Here is a 16,555-nt window from a genome sequence, read left to right on the forward strand (position 1 = left end):
CTCGAGTTTTGCATTACATGAAGATTAATCTGAATTAAAAGCAAATAAAATCTCTTTTTTTGAGTTATTCTGTGGTTTTATTTTGACATTCACATTGTTCCATCCAGAGTGAGTCCCTGCCTGCCCCTCCCCTCTCCCTCTCTCTCCCCCCTTCCCTGTGGTTCACACAGACACACCTCTAGGGCTAGGGAGAGTAAATGAACGGATAGTCACCTTTGTCGTCTCTTGTCTCTTGCTGCCCTCTACAGGAGATGTCAAACTTGCACCCTTAAAGTTATTTGGGAAATATTGGATAACCCACTATTTTTACATAGTAATTACTAAGTGAATAGCCATAGGAAGTATTTATCTGTAGGTATTTGTCATATTTAAGCAATAATACCAGATAAAATAAAATTACCAAGTGTTTTTGGGCCTAAAGCCCTCGAACAGGGACATTATTATAAGCCAATACTGTAAATCACACCTTTTGTGCACCTCGTTCTTCTCTGTACTTTAGATAAAACAAGAAATAGTGACTAAATTAATACATCATGTTTCTATGTATTTACCTAGTAATTACTAACAAGCCGTAAAGGTGTCACAATATTGTTTTACCAGTGTTACCGATTCATGTCATATTTTTGGTTGTACACACATTTTACTCAACATTATTAGACCACGCACTTATTTGAAAATGATCTGAGAAGTTGAACAGGTTTTTGTCGAGTGCAGAAGTCATGTACTGTAGGCAGTGTTTGAAAACAGGCAAGGTGAGACTTTCCCTGTGAGGTCTGGACATATCGGCAGTGGTTAGGGGTGTAGTGGTAAATACAGAGGTGGGTAAACTGTCGAGTTGAGAATTTACCCACCTTGTTCCTCCTACGATTATACAGTTGATCCGAAAACAGGTGAGTAAACTCTCAGCCTCATTTTAAAGAGGTGGGTAAACTGAGTTTACTTGGGTTTTCCCTTCACAACACCCAAGGCAGTGTAGTGGATGGTATATGGAGTATACCCACTTCTTCATCCGTGGACCCACAGTATATCCACTTCTTTAAACACCAATGTAAAACCAGGCCAGGTCCAGCCTGGCTTATGTGCGTGGCTGGCTTGTTTCTTTTCAGGACTGGTAGGACGGAAGCTAGTCATGCCACTGAAATAACGGTGAATTGAAATGACATTAAATGATGTCTGATAAATTAAGATGGGTCTTGTCGCCTGGACACATCAGTTCCAATGCTTCCAATGCTAATCCTGCACAATAAGAGCGAGATAGCCAGTTAGCTCATGAACTCACAACAACTAGCAGCAGCTTCCATAACATTAATGGTAGCGGTCAGTGACTAAAGCAGTTACACTGATGATTCCTGCAACGTTAGCTATTTTGCTGCAATTGGTTCAACTTCTCTTTCTGGACAAAGGTAAGGGATAAGCCCAGATAACACAAGGCTAGCGGACCTACAGCGGGTCCTCGATGGATGCTCCACCACCATTCCACCAGTAGTTAATTGTCTATATCCTAGGCCCATTGGCCGTGGGGTCTGTGGCGTGGTGGCGAGACTCCGCCCCCTCGCGTCAGAGCAGTTCAGGTGTAGTGCAGTTACTTCCGGGCAATCTCCATACACCCACTGGTGAAATCCGTGCGTCTCTAGCCCACTCGTGCTGAGTTGTGGAGTTCATGGCACGGATAGTGGCATGGTGGCGAGACTCTGCCCGCTTGGGTCAGAGCTGATTGAGCGCAGTACAGTGACCTCTGGGCAATCTCCTTGCACCCACTGGCGAAGACCGTGGGTCTCTAGCCCACTCAGAGGCTGAGTTGTGGGATCCGTGGCGTGATGGTGAGACTCCGTCCCCTCGGGTCAGAGCTGGTCGTGAACAGTGTACCTCTCTCTGGGCCACCCACCTGCCCCCACCAGTGAAGACCCTGTGTCTCTAGCCCACTCGAGGGCTGAGTTGTGGGGTCCGTGGTGTGGTGGCGAGACTCCGACCCCTCACGTCATATTGGGTCGGGGGCAGTGGAGCGCTCTCCGGGCTAAGTTGAGAGATATATAAAACGCACATCGGCATTGGGTGCTGGGTTAAAGATGAGTCATAAGTTGTAGGTAGAACCCGCACACCGACTGTAGTTTAAAAGATCCTTCCGGATCTTCATCAGGTCAGTTTAAAAAGACATTACTGCTGTCACATATATAGGCTCAGGCCCCTATAGGTGGGGCTACTCAGGTGATTGACTGTACCATTGATTGGTTACTTGTTGTAGGTACGTTTGAACGTGGTCTATGGTAGGCCTACAGGCTATACATGTCAACACAACCATATTGTACACAACACATCATATATATATATATATATACACAAAACATTATAAATCACAATATCAAATACACATCAACATCAAAACATCACAAAGGTCCACTCTTGTAGTAAAGAATCACAAATCTTGTTTGGGTTTCCTAGAGCAATAATTGTCATACCCAATACACAATACCTAGTTTTACACTCATAATTGCACACTTCTTACAAATTAGGCCTCTATATAAAGCATATCAGCAAAACACACAAACACACATCTGCTATATAAGCTACTCATCAGAAGGGGCCTATGGCTAAAGACGGCACCCTGTCCTTCATAGGACATGTCTGATTTCATCCTCCTGGTTCAGACCTTTTGAATGCATGGTTTGTAGTGTATGTATGTAAAAACTTTCCCTCCTGAGTAATAAGATGTCAATGTTCCCTCCCCTTCTTGGTGTCTTGATGTGCTCAATGCCTATGTACCTTAAAGAGGAGACATTGTGTTGTGCTTCTGCGAAGTGCACAGCCACTGGACTGTGTTGGTCGTTCGTCCTTATGTTGTTTCTGTGCTCCGCAATCCTGGTCTTAAGGGGCCTTATTGTTTTGCCTACATATGCGAGACCACAGGTAGATAACATTTTTCTGAGAACATGTTATTGTTCCTTTGATTTTCATTTTCTTCCCTTGTGTGAGGGTGATTGTACAGTACAGTGACAGTACTAATTTCACCGAATATACAACAGCCAGCCCTTCATGCTGTAAACCTCCACGAAATTCATCCGAATCTGAATTTCGTGGAGGTACAGCGTGAAGGGATGGCTGTTGTATGTTCGGTGAAATTAGTACTGTTTCCAAGTTACTGTTCTTTTGAAATGCAGAGGCAAAAGGACCTATGGTGTTTACAGGACGACTTCAGAGCTTTGTAACCATAAACCATGTAATTCCTGAACTTGAAATCCACGTATATCATACTTTTTAGAGTTTTTCGAGTGTGCCCATAGCTAGAAATGAGCCAGGGTGCGCGCGTTGACGTTATTGACACAGAACTCTGTACTGCACAAAACAGAAATATTTTAACCTGTACTAGTCAGATACATGCCAGGGAAGCCAGGAATAGGGCTAAACATGATATTTAGTGTCCTTAACCTTTAACCACTAGGCCACAGGAGCTCTTGACAATCAATGGTGTCATAATCTTTTGTTTTGATGTTCTGGGACCACTGCCTCTTGTGGTAGAAACATAGAACTGCAGGTTAACAAGGGAATACATAGGGATGCATTAATTGGGAAGGGAGAGAGGGACAACCCGACATTTGCTCTCCATGCTGCGCTGGCTTTCAGCCACGCATAAAAACACAAACAAACGCGAGCTACGCCGCCGTCAGGACACTTGCAAAGCAAACAGTGGTGCCTGATGTTACGCCACGTCTACCTATCAAATAAAATGGGAATTTCAACGAATACTGGCGTATGTTAGTCACGTGAGTTGACTTCTCAGTTAGCTTGGTGTGGTGAGATCTGGCACTTTTCCAACGCCACTTCCACAGGGCTTTACTAGGAACCAGTAGGCTACATGATAAAGTTGGAATGTACTGTGCAGCATATATCTAGTTAAAAAATAGTTTTGGTTAGATTTAATTTAATTTGAATTTTGAATAAGCAGATTGGTGCAATAGGAGACACGCTATATACATGTAGTCCATTTACCATTTACCATTTATCTGCCTTGTAAGGTTTAAAGGAACATTTTTCCATTTAAGTAGATCATCCATAATGTCTTTTGAGGTTTTTCCCAAATTGTCCTGATAAAGTAAATTTTTACATGATCTTATGTTGCACCCAAAATATTTGAAACCTTTTTTTGTCCATTTTAACTGTCTAAGCGAGTCTGGCATTTCCTTTATAATTTTATTTATGGGCATTATTTCAGTTTTTTCTACATTCATCTTATATCCAGATAATACTGAAAAGTCTGATATTAAATTAAGTAAGTTTGGTATGGATATATTATACTCAGTTAAATATAGTACTAAGTCATCAGCAAAGAGTTTTAATTTGTACTCCTTGCATTTATATTTACTCCAGTAATTTCCTTATCCTGTCTAATCATTAATGCAAGTGGTTCAATAAATATGGCAAATAATATTGGGGATAAGGGACATCCTTGTTTAGTTCCTCTCTTAAGCTCAAAAGCTTCAGGCAACATTCCGTTTGTGTGAATATTAGCTTGTGGTTTTTTATATAACTCTATAGTCTATAGTTTCTATCGGTATCTATGTAATTGTTCTAAAATTTTAAACATAAAGTTCCATTCCACACGGTCAAATGCTTTTTCTGCATCGACCGCTAGAACTGCCATTTTGATGTTCCTTTTTTGCATATTGTATTAGGCTAACACAGTTCCTTATATTAGTTTTTAGATTTCTATTTTTTACAAAGCCTGTTTGAGTGTATAATATGTGGGGAGTATTTTGACCATTCTATTACTGATTATTTTAGCTAGTATTTTATTATCATAATTGCTTAGGCTTATTGGTATATAGTCAGCTGGACTAACCCCCTTTTTTCCTGCTTTTAAAATTACTGTTATTAAAGATTGATTCATAGATTTTGGTAGTTTTATTTGCATTAATTGATTGAATAGTTTGGCAAAAAAAAAAATGAAATTGACTCCCAGAAGGTCACATAGAATTCTATAGGTAGTCCGTCCATTCCTGGAGCTTTTTTATTTGGAAAACTTTGGATTGATTCTTTAATCTCCTGCATTGTTATATCCTTCTTAAGGTTTTCTATTTCTTGAGGTGAGAGATGTTTTAATCCTACCTTCTCTAGATATGTCATTGTTTCTACATTTGAATAGTTTGTTTCAGATTTATATAAGTTCACATAAAATAGCTTAAATTCATTATTTATTTTATTATTATTAAATATCAGAGCTCCTGTATTTTTGTATTTTAAAGTTATTACAGGTTTATTTGATTACATTTTTTTTTTTAAAGCAGCCGATTGTTTCCCTGGTTTATTCGCTGTAATGTAGTATGCTTTGTTTGCGTTACATTTATAATTGTTTGCTCTTTCTGTCAATAGAGCTTCCAGTTCTAATTTGGCCTTTTCGAGACCCAACCTATTTTTTTCTTTATCTTTTCTTTATCTCTTATTTTTTGCCTCCTTTTCTGCTAATGTCCTTTCTTTTATTGCTATCAGTTTTCCTAATTCTTTTTTTTTTTTTACGAGATGAATATCCAATCATGATACCTCTAATATAGTATTTGAAAGCATCCCATAACACATTTATTGATGGTTTATCAGGGTCATCATTTTCTACATTGGTTTTTAGAAAGTAGTAAAAAAAAAAATATATATATATATATTTTACGAATTCAGGGTCATTTAACAGTGCTCTGTTCATTCTCCACATTTTTGTATTGTATCTGTTTTTTGTAGTTAATTTACAGCTGACTGGGCTATGATCTGATAATAATAATAATAATCTCATGTATCTTTGCTGATAATAATTCATTTAAAACGGTCTTGGAAATGAAAATATAGTCCGGTCTTGAGTTACTTTTCTATGAATGAGAAAAAAAGGAATAATCTCTCTCACTTGGGAATAGTAACCGCCAGCTGTCTATTAAATTATTTTTTAGGAATTGGACTAATATTTTTGGTGGATTTTTTAATTTAGTTGTCGTCTTGCTTCTGTCTAGTTTACTAAATGCATTGTTTAAATCACCTCCAAGTATTATGGTACCTGTTTCAACTGAGTCAAGTGTAGTCTGCAAGTTATTAAGAAACTGCAGGTTACCAACTGGCGGTATATATATATATTAATGTATATTTTTCTCCATACATAACACATTGAACTATTAAGTATCTACCTTCAGGATACACTATTATATTGTCCCTACCAATGTTGAGGCCTACGCCTACCTACCTACTATGCCCTTGCTTACAAGAGTTTGTTTTCAGCACCCAACCTAGGTACAATGGATTGTGCGTGTCTTTTTGTATATTTGTCATGATTTTCTCATGAAATGCACAATTGTTATATCCATTCAAGGGAGTCCTGCGGCGAGATAAGGCATTTCTCATCTCACAGACCAGAAGGGCACATAGCCTACAGGTATACTTCACCAAACTGACTCACGTTACTAGCTAGCTAACATTAGCTATAGCCTTTTCATGAGCTGCTGTAGCAATAAGAAACATAGTAGCTTGTATAAACTAATGTTAGCCAGCAATCCATATTTCATGAACGTACTGTATCCGCTGAAAAGAAAAAACTCATTTCATAGTTGGAAGCCTCATAGTTAGTTTTTTTTTAAGTGGGGTGAGATTTTGTAATTGGAAGGTCACAATACATTAGGTGATTTATAGTTTGTGTTAATATAAGACAGACTGGTCAAATTCGGCCTATGATTAGGTGGGTAATTTTAGACCCAGAACCCAGGTGACCCATTAATTTCCTATAGCGGGTGATTTTACCCATTAATTTCCTATAGCGGGTGATTTTACCCATTCACTTCCTATAGCGGGTCATTTTACCCATTCATATACTGCAGTGGTTCATTTTACCCATTTCTTAAGGTGGGTCATTTTAGACCCAGAACAGTGACGTGATCAGCTAGGCCTCACATTGCAACAGATTTTTACAGCTCACTTATCTGGCCCCCGGGTGATTACTGTTTTTTTGCTTCCCTCTGGAATATGTAGGGTTGGGATGTCTGCCCACCTCCCTTGTTCTCTGTAAAGCGCATTGTGTTGCCTCTGGGTATGAAATGCGCTATATAAATAAAGCTTTGATTGATTGATTGATTGATTCAGCTTCATCAAGGTGATCAATATTTGATCTGCAACATGCATTTTCAAGTTGACCATGTAGAACTGCTGAACTAAAAAAAAGTACACTCCACATATGCATTCAACAATTCTGATGACATGCATCACAGGCAGAGGTCTGTGCTCCCTGAGCGCCATTCTACTTTACTGTGTAGTACTTTGTTCTTCCCTCTGTTGATGTCTACCATAGATCACCTGCTTCGTACCTCCAAACAGATAAGCCCTGTATTTAGACAGTCCGTTATGGCCCTCACATGGAAAACATTTCTCCTCTGTTGTGTGTTATTTTATTTATTTATTTTTACAAGCAACCGTTCTCTCTAACAACCTTCTGATATGTTATCACCTTAATTATTTCAGCTATTGTCTCCACTTCCTCCTTGGTGTACTGGTATGAATGATCAGTTACAGGAAGTCGTGTTTTGATTCCCGTGCACCTTATCAATATGGGACTTGATGGAACATGAGTATCTACATTATACTTTGCACTTCAGGGTTTAGGGTTTTAAAGCAGTGTATTTGCTGTATTCCTCTACAGTAGGTGAGTCCGAATTTATTGCACTCATTGACCTTGTCTCGCAAACCAGATAATAAATAAAAGAACAAAACATTATTTGATTTACTGTAGGTTAATGATTCATGATCATTCACTTTCACTACATAGAGGATTCTATGCTATAAATACCAGAGGGCAGAGATAAACTAGTCAAAAAAACAAAGAGGAAAGAATGGAGAAACTTGTTTTCTTGGTTACTCTGATGGCCTTCTGTTCGGCAGAGAGTGGAGGTAAGAACGGCTTGCATCTGGACCTGGCTTAAACGCAAATACTAACATCAGTTTACTGTCAAAATGGCCGACAAATGCTAAAATAGTGTGTTGCTGTATCTGTCTTCTGTCTGGTCGTAGATCTCCATGGGAGAGTGTTCACCTTCCCTGTGGAGTCCAACAGCGCTCATGTGAGGATCAGCTCCATGACATCTAGGACCATCTTTACCACAACCGTGTGTCTCCGTTACTTCACAGATATACGCAGAACCTACGCTCTTTTCTCTGTAGCCAGCCCATCCATGGACAACAATTTTTTACTTTATAGTGCGAGACAGGCTGAATTCTATGTGTATGTCAATGGTAGATCGGCCCGGTTCTGGGGTTTGAATGATGAGCTGAATCAGTGGCACTCTGTTTGTGCCACGTGGGACTCGAGCACTGGGCTTGCCCAGGTATGGCTGGATGGCAAGCCCAGCGCCAGGAAGTCCGTCAGCCCTGGGGGATCTCTCGAAGGGGTCTCCAGCATCGTCCTTGGCCAGGAACAGGACTCTTACGGTGGAGGATTTGATGCTACACAGTCTTTCGTTGGCTCTCTCACTGACGTCTTCATGTGGGACTCTGTTCTATCTCCTCAGGAGATCCAAAGCTACAATTACGGTACAATAGCCAGGCCCGGAAACGTGCTAAACTGGTGGCAACTAGAGTTCACTAGACATGGATTTGTAGTTATGGATAACAACTTTTAAAACTTAAACGTAAAGAAAAGCAGATACTTTCGTCTCAGAATCCCAGGGTAGAATGTGAGATACTGGATGCTTGTAAAAGACTTGCTACTGTTAATACAATAACACAAACTGGTAATATTGCATTTTCTAAATAATGTGTTTGGTTTCCCTAATAAACTGTAATCTTAATACCTACAGACGGCACAACTGTAACAGTTTATACAGGGTGCTTCAGCTGTGTGTAAGTGTCTGCTGCTCTGTTCTTAACCGGCACTCTCTATAAGGGCTATCTGCAAAATAACTGTACCCTTATTGTGATGCAGTCAAAGGCATCTTTACAATTGTGAAATGTACTGGAATATTACACATAAGGCTTGTAGCTTGTTGTCCAGGCTTGTTGCTTTGTAGGACTTGTGTCAGAATCAGATTTATTTTAGCCAGGTAGGTACAAAAGTACAGTGGACATCCTTAAAACTATTCTTTAATTGAACCTTTTTGTGTGAAGTACCACACCAGGTGATTATGAAAGGAAAAAATAATATATGAAGAAAGATAGTTTTCCTATACACATTTCCTGCCTCAAGGAATGTCTGAATGAAATATACCTTTACAAAATCTGACACATATACTGTATGTTCCTATTTCTTTTCCTGTGAAACTATGTGACAATATGAAAAAGATACATTGAGAATGAGTATATTGCATACAAAGATTTGGAAATATATATTAATCGTTATTTCATATAACATGAACTATACAGTGAAGTGACTTATAAAATTGTGAATTCAGTTCATAGTTTTGTACAAAGAGTGTGCAAGATATTCATGTCCACAAAGTGGACCATCATCCAAACATACAGATACTGGCCATGAGAAAAGATACTAAGATAAGACAGAATAGTGGGTAGAAAACAGAAGTCCAGGGGAATACCTACCCAGTGTGTCTCAACTAGACGACCTCTAATAGATCTGAGGTCACCATTGGAAGGTGTGTGCAAAACAAGCCAGAGACCCAATAGGGGCGTGTTTCAGTAAGGGCTGAGTTCCTCTGCAGGCGGAGCCACGTAGGGCTCCTCCCCTCCTGTGTACGCAGTCAGGCTGCTGCTCCGACTCCCCCAGTCATAGCCATCTACGGTCACACTGGGACACAAAATATCAGTCATTATAACCCCCTGGTCCCTGAAATATACATATCATGTCTATAGTTTGTGTAGTTAAAGAGTGTGATTTGACCTTAGCACGATAGATAGGAATGTAAATAGATACTTCATTGATCAACAAGGGGAGGTCGTGGAGAAGGGTCACAGGGTGAGTTTGACCTGACGTACCCGGCCTGAATGTTCTGCGGGATGATGCTCCACGCCAGGTCGTCGTCGCTGTCGTAACGCCGAGGGTTGTCAAAGAAATAGGCCCTGGATGAGAAGACATGCCCCGGGATCCCCAAGCCACTCTGCACCACAGCAGAGACACACAGACTCGGGTTACGCTTTGGTGGTACCACAATATCATTACAACTCAGCTCATATTCTGACAGAAACATCTATACAATAATCTATATCTATACTATAATCTCTACTAAATTGTGTAATGGCAGAAAAGGAGGACTGGCGACTGTCCACATGCATTTCATCACTTGGCCAGTAGAGGTCTCTCACGCTACGAGATTGAAATGGCCATATCTCAATGTGGGGAGGGTACAGAGACACCCGATTTGGACTGGCAGTAAGGTCTTGGCGTAATGAACAGCACTACCAAACATGTCCCGCTCGCACGCATGTGCGTGCTCACAGAACCATACAAAACTTTGAGCAAAGCCAGCTCCTCGTGTGTGGGGCGCTAGAGACACAGGATTTGGACTGGGGGGAGAGCCCCTATTGCACCGAATGGCCCCTGTCGGCTTCGACCAGACGGGGGTGCCACAGAGCCGCCCAAACAAAGCCAACCATTCACTTGGGCTCAGGAGCCAAAATGTCAGTTGTAGATAGATAGATAATTTTATCATTAGACCACGATGGCTCCACGGGCACTGTGCACTAGTTTATATAACACATCAGACTTGTAGTGACATAAACATATTGGCGTGATGGTACAGGTAGCAGGTGAACTTTTACGACGCGGCTCAACAACTTCTCCTCACCCTGTCCAGTGCGGGCCTTCGGACTCGGAAGAAGAACACCACCAGAGAGGTGGGCAGCAGCTCCCACACAAACAGGATCACCCCGAACACGATGTAGCCTGCATCGCCCAGGGTCGACTGCAAGTCCGCCTGAGAACAAAACCCAAATCATGCTTGGGCTACCATACGCAGGACACATGCCGGCAGGGTATCAGTTCCTCTGTTGCTGAAAATCACCGGTATTTCAGGTTAGGGGTTGGTGATCGAAGTCATGACATATATGAATGGGAGGGATTTTAGATACTGATGGAGTTTGAGTGCCTGGAAAAGCACAACAAATACAAATAAATTAAATACAATTCAAAATGTTAGTATCTGTCCTTTGGTCACCTGGTCTGAGACGTTGCACCAGTTAAAATTGGTGTATTACCTGGTCTGAGACGTTGTACCAGTCATAATCAAAGGAGTTCAGGCTCTTGATGTTGGAGAGAGCCAGCACCACCAGGTTGTAGCAGGCCCGCGACGTGTAGAGGAGGATGACCGTAGCTCCAATAGCGGTCACCTGACACACCGACGTACCCTGAGTCCAACACACACACCTGATCATCAGCTACAGACGTAGCCTGTCAACAACATACTTTTCATCCCATGCATCTCCCTACATATTCTGGTTAGTGCCATGAGCTCAAACCAGAAATAAACAACAAGCACCCAGGTGCACACTACGTTGCTAAGTAATGGCCACTCTCATCATGAGCAAGCTTCAAACCAGCGGCGACAATCAAGTGATACGTGCACCCTCACAGTAAATTCAACAACCTACACTTTGCAGTCCATTTTATACATTATGGATTTCATTAGATTCCATCGAGAGTCATTACAATTGCATGCAAATCAGTCGATACTACTCATTTATAGTAGCAGCTTTTATGGATGGTTGGTTGGTTTTATAATTAAATATTTTGTCTTTTGATATTAAGTCTTTTACCTCACACAGCTTTTATTCAAATTACTGCTTTTCACCCCATAAGCCTACTTTATTCTGAGCTTTGTCATTGTGTCTCTCACCTTAGACTCAAGGTAGATGTTGGCCAGGGACATCTTGGCGATCTTATAGAGGCACAGTGAGAGCGAGACGGCAGACAGGACAAAGAGAGAGTCGTTGATGGCTACCCTGACCAGGACGATGGTCTGGGCCTCGGCCGAGGTGACCCTCACCAGCAGAGCACATGTCAGGTTCACCACCAGGAACACCACACTGATGAACAGGAAGACCAGGTACAGGGGTAACCTGAGAAACAGGAAGTGAGAAAAAACACCTGTTTAGACAGAATGGGACTTTAGACTGGAATTTGTTCTCTTCCCTTAGACCTTAATTTATTTATTTATTTGACTTGTCATGTTTTTTTCTGATGAGTGATTTCTTACCTGTACTTGAGAAGCTCTGGTGCATATTTAGACTTTGCCTTGAATACAACCTGTTGAAAATCACAGAATCAGTCAATGGTGGATAAAAGCCCCCCTCCCCCCCCCCCAGACATAATGCTGTGTCACATCTATGTAGAAAGCTCTTTCACTTCTTCTTTCCCACAGTGAGGAAGGGACCTGCCATTCCTTTGAAACAGGAACCTCTAGATTCAAAATAGCGGTGTGGGTTCACAGTTGCTTGACATCAAGGTGCCAGATGCAGCGCTTTGCCCCACTGTTATACTCAAATCAAAACATTTATAGTGACCAAAACGGCTCAAATTCATGAACATGTAATACATATATCAATATATTACTATGGGATAACATTTTGATACAGTATAAATTATAGTGTTACGCAATGCAAAGAGCAACTCGATGAAAAGTGTCACCAGATTCAGTATATCCAAGGCATGCTGGACACAGTTCTCGTTGTCAGTTGCCAGCTTTAAGTGTCTATTTCGGACTAGCATGACAAATGGTCACAGACAAACCAAATGGTGGCCTTTGGCATTCGGTGACACGGTGGTCTCCACTCTGGCCTGACTGACCTCAAGCCTGTGCCTGTGCAGGCTGGCATCGGCGGCCGCTGGCGTATAGGAGGGGTCTATGCTTCACAGCTGTCTTCAGATTCTGTCTTTTGGATAGGAGATTTTTACAGACGCCCCCCCCCCTACCCTCGGGTGACCTTACTAATTGTATTCAGCAGGATACAGATACAGATCCAAGCATGTTGAATGTAAACCCAGTACGCCAGACAGTCATAAAGGCAGTAAGCAGTGATGTGGTGGAGGGTATATGAAGTACACCCACTTCTTTATCCATGGACCAACAGCATACCCACTTCTTTAGTCAGAATATACCTACTTCTTTAGTCAGAGTATACCCACTTTTTTGTCAGAATATACCCACTTCTTTAGTCAGAACAGAATACACCCACTTCTTTAGTCAGAGTATACACACTTCTTTAGTCAGAGTATACCCACTTCTTTAGTCAGAGTATACCCACTTCTTTAGTCAGAATATACAGTACCCACTTCTTTAGTCAGAGTATACCCACTTCTTTAGTCAGAATATACCCACTTCTTTAGTCAGAATATACCCACTTCTTTAGTCAGAGTATACCCACTTCTTTACTCAGAATATACCCACTTCTTTAGTCAGAGTATACACACTTCTTTACTCAGAATATACCCACTTCTTTAGTCAGAGTATACACACTTCTTTAGTCAGAGTATACACACTTCTTTAGTCAGAGTATACACACTTCTTTAGTCAGAATATACCTACTTCTTTAGTCAGAGTATACACACTTCTTTAGTCAGAGTATACCCACTTCTTTAGTCAGAGTATACACACTTCTTTAGTCAGAACAGAATACACCCACTTCTTTAGTCAGAGTATACCCACTTCTTTAGTCAGAGTATACCCACTTCTTTAGTCAGAATATACCCACTTCTTTAGTCAGAGTATACCCACTTCTTTAGTCAGAGTATACCCACTTCTTTAGTCAGAGTATACTCACTTCTTTAGTCAGAATATACCCACTTCTTTAGTCAGAGTATACCCACTTCTTTAGTCAGAGTATACACACTTCTTTAGTCAGAGTATACCCACTTCTTTAGTCAGAGTATACACACTTCTATAGTCAGAGTATACCCACTTCTTTAGTCAGAGTATACACACTTCTTTAGTCAGAGTATGCCCACTTCTGTAGTCAGAGTATACCCACTTCTTGAGTCAGAGTATACCCACTTCTTTAGTCAGAGTATGCCCACTTCTTTAGTCAGAGTATACACACTTCTTTAGTCAGAGTATACAGACTTCTGTAGTCAGAGTATACAGACTTCTGTAGTCAGAGTATACACACTTCTTTAGTCAGAGTATACACACTTCTTTAGTCAGAGTATACCCACTTCTTTAGTCAGAGTATACTCACTTCTTGAGTCACCATTGCACCCCTGGTTCCACTCACCTGTGCGAAGTAGAGGTTCATGAGGCAGAGGGTGAAGAACTGCAGGCAGACAGGGAAGCAGTAGAGCAGCCAGAAGGGGAAGGGACCCAGCGTGTTGGCCGTCACAAAGTTTCTGAAGTAGAAGGAGAAGAGGACGGCTCTCAGGGCGGCCCACAGCAGGCACAGGAACAGGAACGCCGTCTGGTAGCTGAAGCGCTTGTGTCGGTAGCGCAGGACCAGCCACAGCTGGGCGTAGACGAAGACGAAGAGCACGCAGTAGAAGATGGTGTAGACCACCGTCAGGCCCAGCTTGACGTAGGGTGGCACGGCCGGGCTGAGGGTGGGGGGGGGCAGGGGCTCGCCCCTCACCGGGGACTCCATGGCTGGCTCTCGGAGAGAGAAGGAAGCAGAGCCGGGGGGGGAGCCTCCCTCTCCTGGTGCTCCGTACCGGCTGGCCCTCCTCCCCTCGCACTGCCTGCCTGTCTGCCTCACTCTCTGCGCGCCTGGGCTACAGCGCTGCACACATACACTGCTCTCACACCCGACAGAGCAGGAGGAACGACAGAGATAGGAGAGAGAATAGAGGGTGGGGGGGGGGGGGAGGTGTCAGGAGTGTAGGGGAGAACGAAACAGAGGAGGGGAACGGGGTAAAAAGGAAAACAAGGCTGGCTTCCTGCCGCAGTGCGCTGTGTGCCAGAGGCCGAGGCACATGATCAGCGACTGAGAATGAGCCGTTTGTCAGGGTCCGGGTCTGTGGGCAGGAAGCAGCGATGCGCCTGCGAGCTCAGAGCGAGGGCCGTCCCTCCCTGCCCCTTTACGCTACGCACCAGCTGACGCACTCCGGCGTTACACCTTTAACCCTCTGCAGGGGCTTCCCACCGCAGCCAGAGTCCCCTGGGGGCCGGCTAGCCTACCTCCGCTGCTGCTGCTGCTGCTCCCCCCTCAGGCCTCCTCAGCTGTGTTCAGGCGGCTTCAAAAAGCACGGAGAGGATTGTTCCCAGTGCAAACCAAGTACAGACTTAGCATTCTTACGTTTAACTCTTTGTAGGTGGTCGAGGTATTCTGTTTTACATTTTACTTGGCAAGGTGATGTGATGTAAAGAAAAACGATTAAAAGAACAAATACAACTTTCAAATCACAGGAATAAGATATGTGAATTCGCTTTGTTTAGGAACCTTAAAAGTGTATTAAACATGTAAATATTGTAGATTCAACTCAATCAGTTGAGTAATCTGGCCTTGGGTGTTTACAGGTCACAGTAGGCTAGACCTGTAATCAGAACAGCTTGGACCAAGACCTGTGAGAAACTTGGCCTGTGGTAAAATCCCTAGCGTGGCTTGTTGTGGTTGTTGTTTTTTCACAGGACTAGGGCATGTGAATGCCAGGGAAATCCAAGGTCCTTTGACCCCGTCTATATATTTTTTTCCCTAACTCAGACACATTCTTTGTGACTAGACAAGAAGAAAATGTCAATCTGTCAAAATGCAGTCACCTTCTTTCCTGTGGTCTGTCAGCCAGGAATGTATTGCGTTTAGCTTACTTTGACAACAAGAGAGGACAAAAGCATGGCATATTCTGCTGTCTATTTTGTTTAATTCTGGTCTGTACTAATAACATACAATATCATTATCAAGCTGAGAATCACCAAAATCACATTGTTACTCTTACAGGAATGAGTTTTGTTACAGTGATTGGGTGTTTTAATTTCCTCAAACACTTCCTCTTTTGGCTCATATACTGTATCCTTTATGAAACTAGAGTTGAGAATGTTGAAGTGTGTGTGTGTGTGTGTGTGTGTGTGTGTGTGTGTGTGTGTGTGTGTGTGTGTGTGTGTGTGTGTGTGTGTGTGAGAGAGAGAGAGAGAGAGAGAGAGAGAGAAAGAGATAGAGAGAGGGAGAGAGACAGAGAGAGAGAGACTGTGACAGCCATGCTTGTATCAGAGCCACTGTCTCTCTAGCCACCATGTCCAAGGTTTTCCTAAATATGGTCACATTAGATCACAGACTGGTGGTTCCCAGGCAACGGCAGTGTCGTGCAATGGTCAGTGAAAAACTGTCCCAGCCCAGGTCCCAGCGTGCTAGCTTGGTATCCCTGACTTCAGCCATCAATCATGGAGTTCCAGTGAAAACTACAATGTCAAAAACTGCTATGACATAAACTATATATGACAATTGAATAATTTGTACAAGATAATGATGACAGCTACAACCATATGTGTGAAATAATTATGAGGACCTCTAGGGGTCTTTAATTCACTACACGGCAATGACACACAATTACACACGACTGGTGACACATCACATAACATACAGTACCATGGGCAGCCAGGAGCAGTGGGTAGCCATCGCTCATGGTGCCCGGTGACCAAGTCCAAGTGCTCAGTCCAGGTCCTGGTCAGGGACTGGACTA

The 16,555-nt window shown here is 42.4% G+C and overlaps 2 protein-coding genes across 2 annotated transcripts; one reads left to right on the forward strand and one right to left on the reverse strand.

Moving 5' to 3' along the window:
- Window positions 1-7,874: 7,874 nt before the first annotated feature.
- On the forward strand, window positions 7,875-8,630 carry LOC311321295 (serum amyloid P-component-like; the record flags this gene model as incomplete). The annotated part of the gene is made up of 2 exons (XM_084453244.1): window positions 7,875-7,902; window positions 8,023-8,630. 2 exons carry the CDS (start codon window positions 7,875-7,877, stop codon window positions 8,628-8,630), a joined length of 636 nt encoding a protein of 211 aa, XP_084309370.1.
- A 580-nt stretch (window positions 8,631-9,210) lies between these two features.
- Window positions 9,211-14,526, reverse strand: gpr137ba (G protein-coupled receptor 137Ba; the record flags this gene model as incomplete). Its single annotated transcript, XM_084452051.1, has 7 exons — window positions 9,211-9,748; window positions 9,937-10,058; window positions 10,746-10,874; window positions 11,155-11,304; window positions 11,793-12,015; window positions 12,153-12,202; window positions 14,167-14,526. 7 exons carry the CDS (start codon window positions 14,524-14,526, stop codon window positions 9,637-9,639), a joined length of 1,146 nt encoding a protein of 381 aa, XP_084308177.1. The 3' UTR covers window positions 9,211-9,636.
- Window positions 14,527-16,555: the final 2,029 nt, after the last annotated feature.

This window comes from Borostomias antarcticus, assembly GCF_949987555.1.
Source record: "Borostomias antarcticus genome assembly, chromosome: 2".
NCBI classification, from domain to species: Eukaryota; Metazoa; Chordata; class Actinopteri; order Stomiiformes; family Stomiidae; genus Borostomias; species Borostomias antarcticus.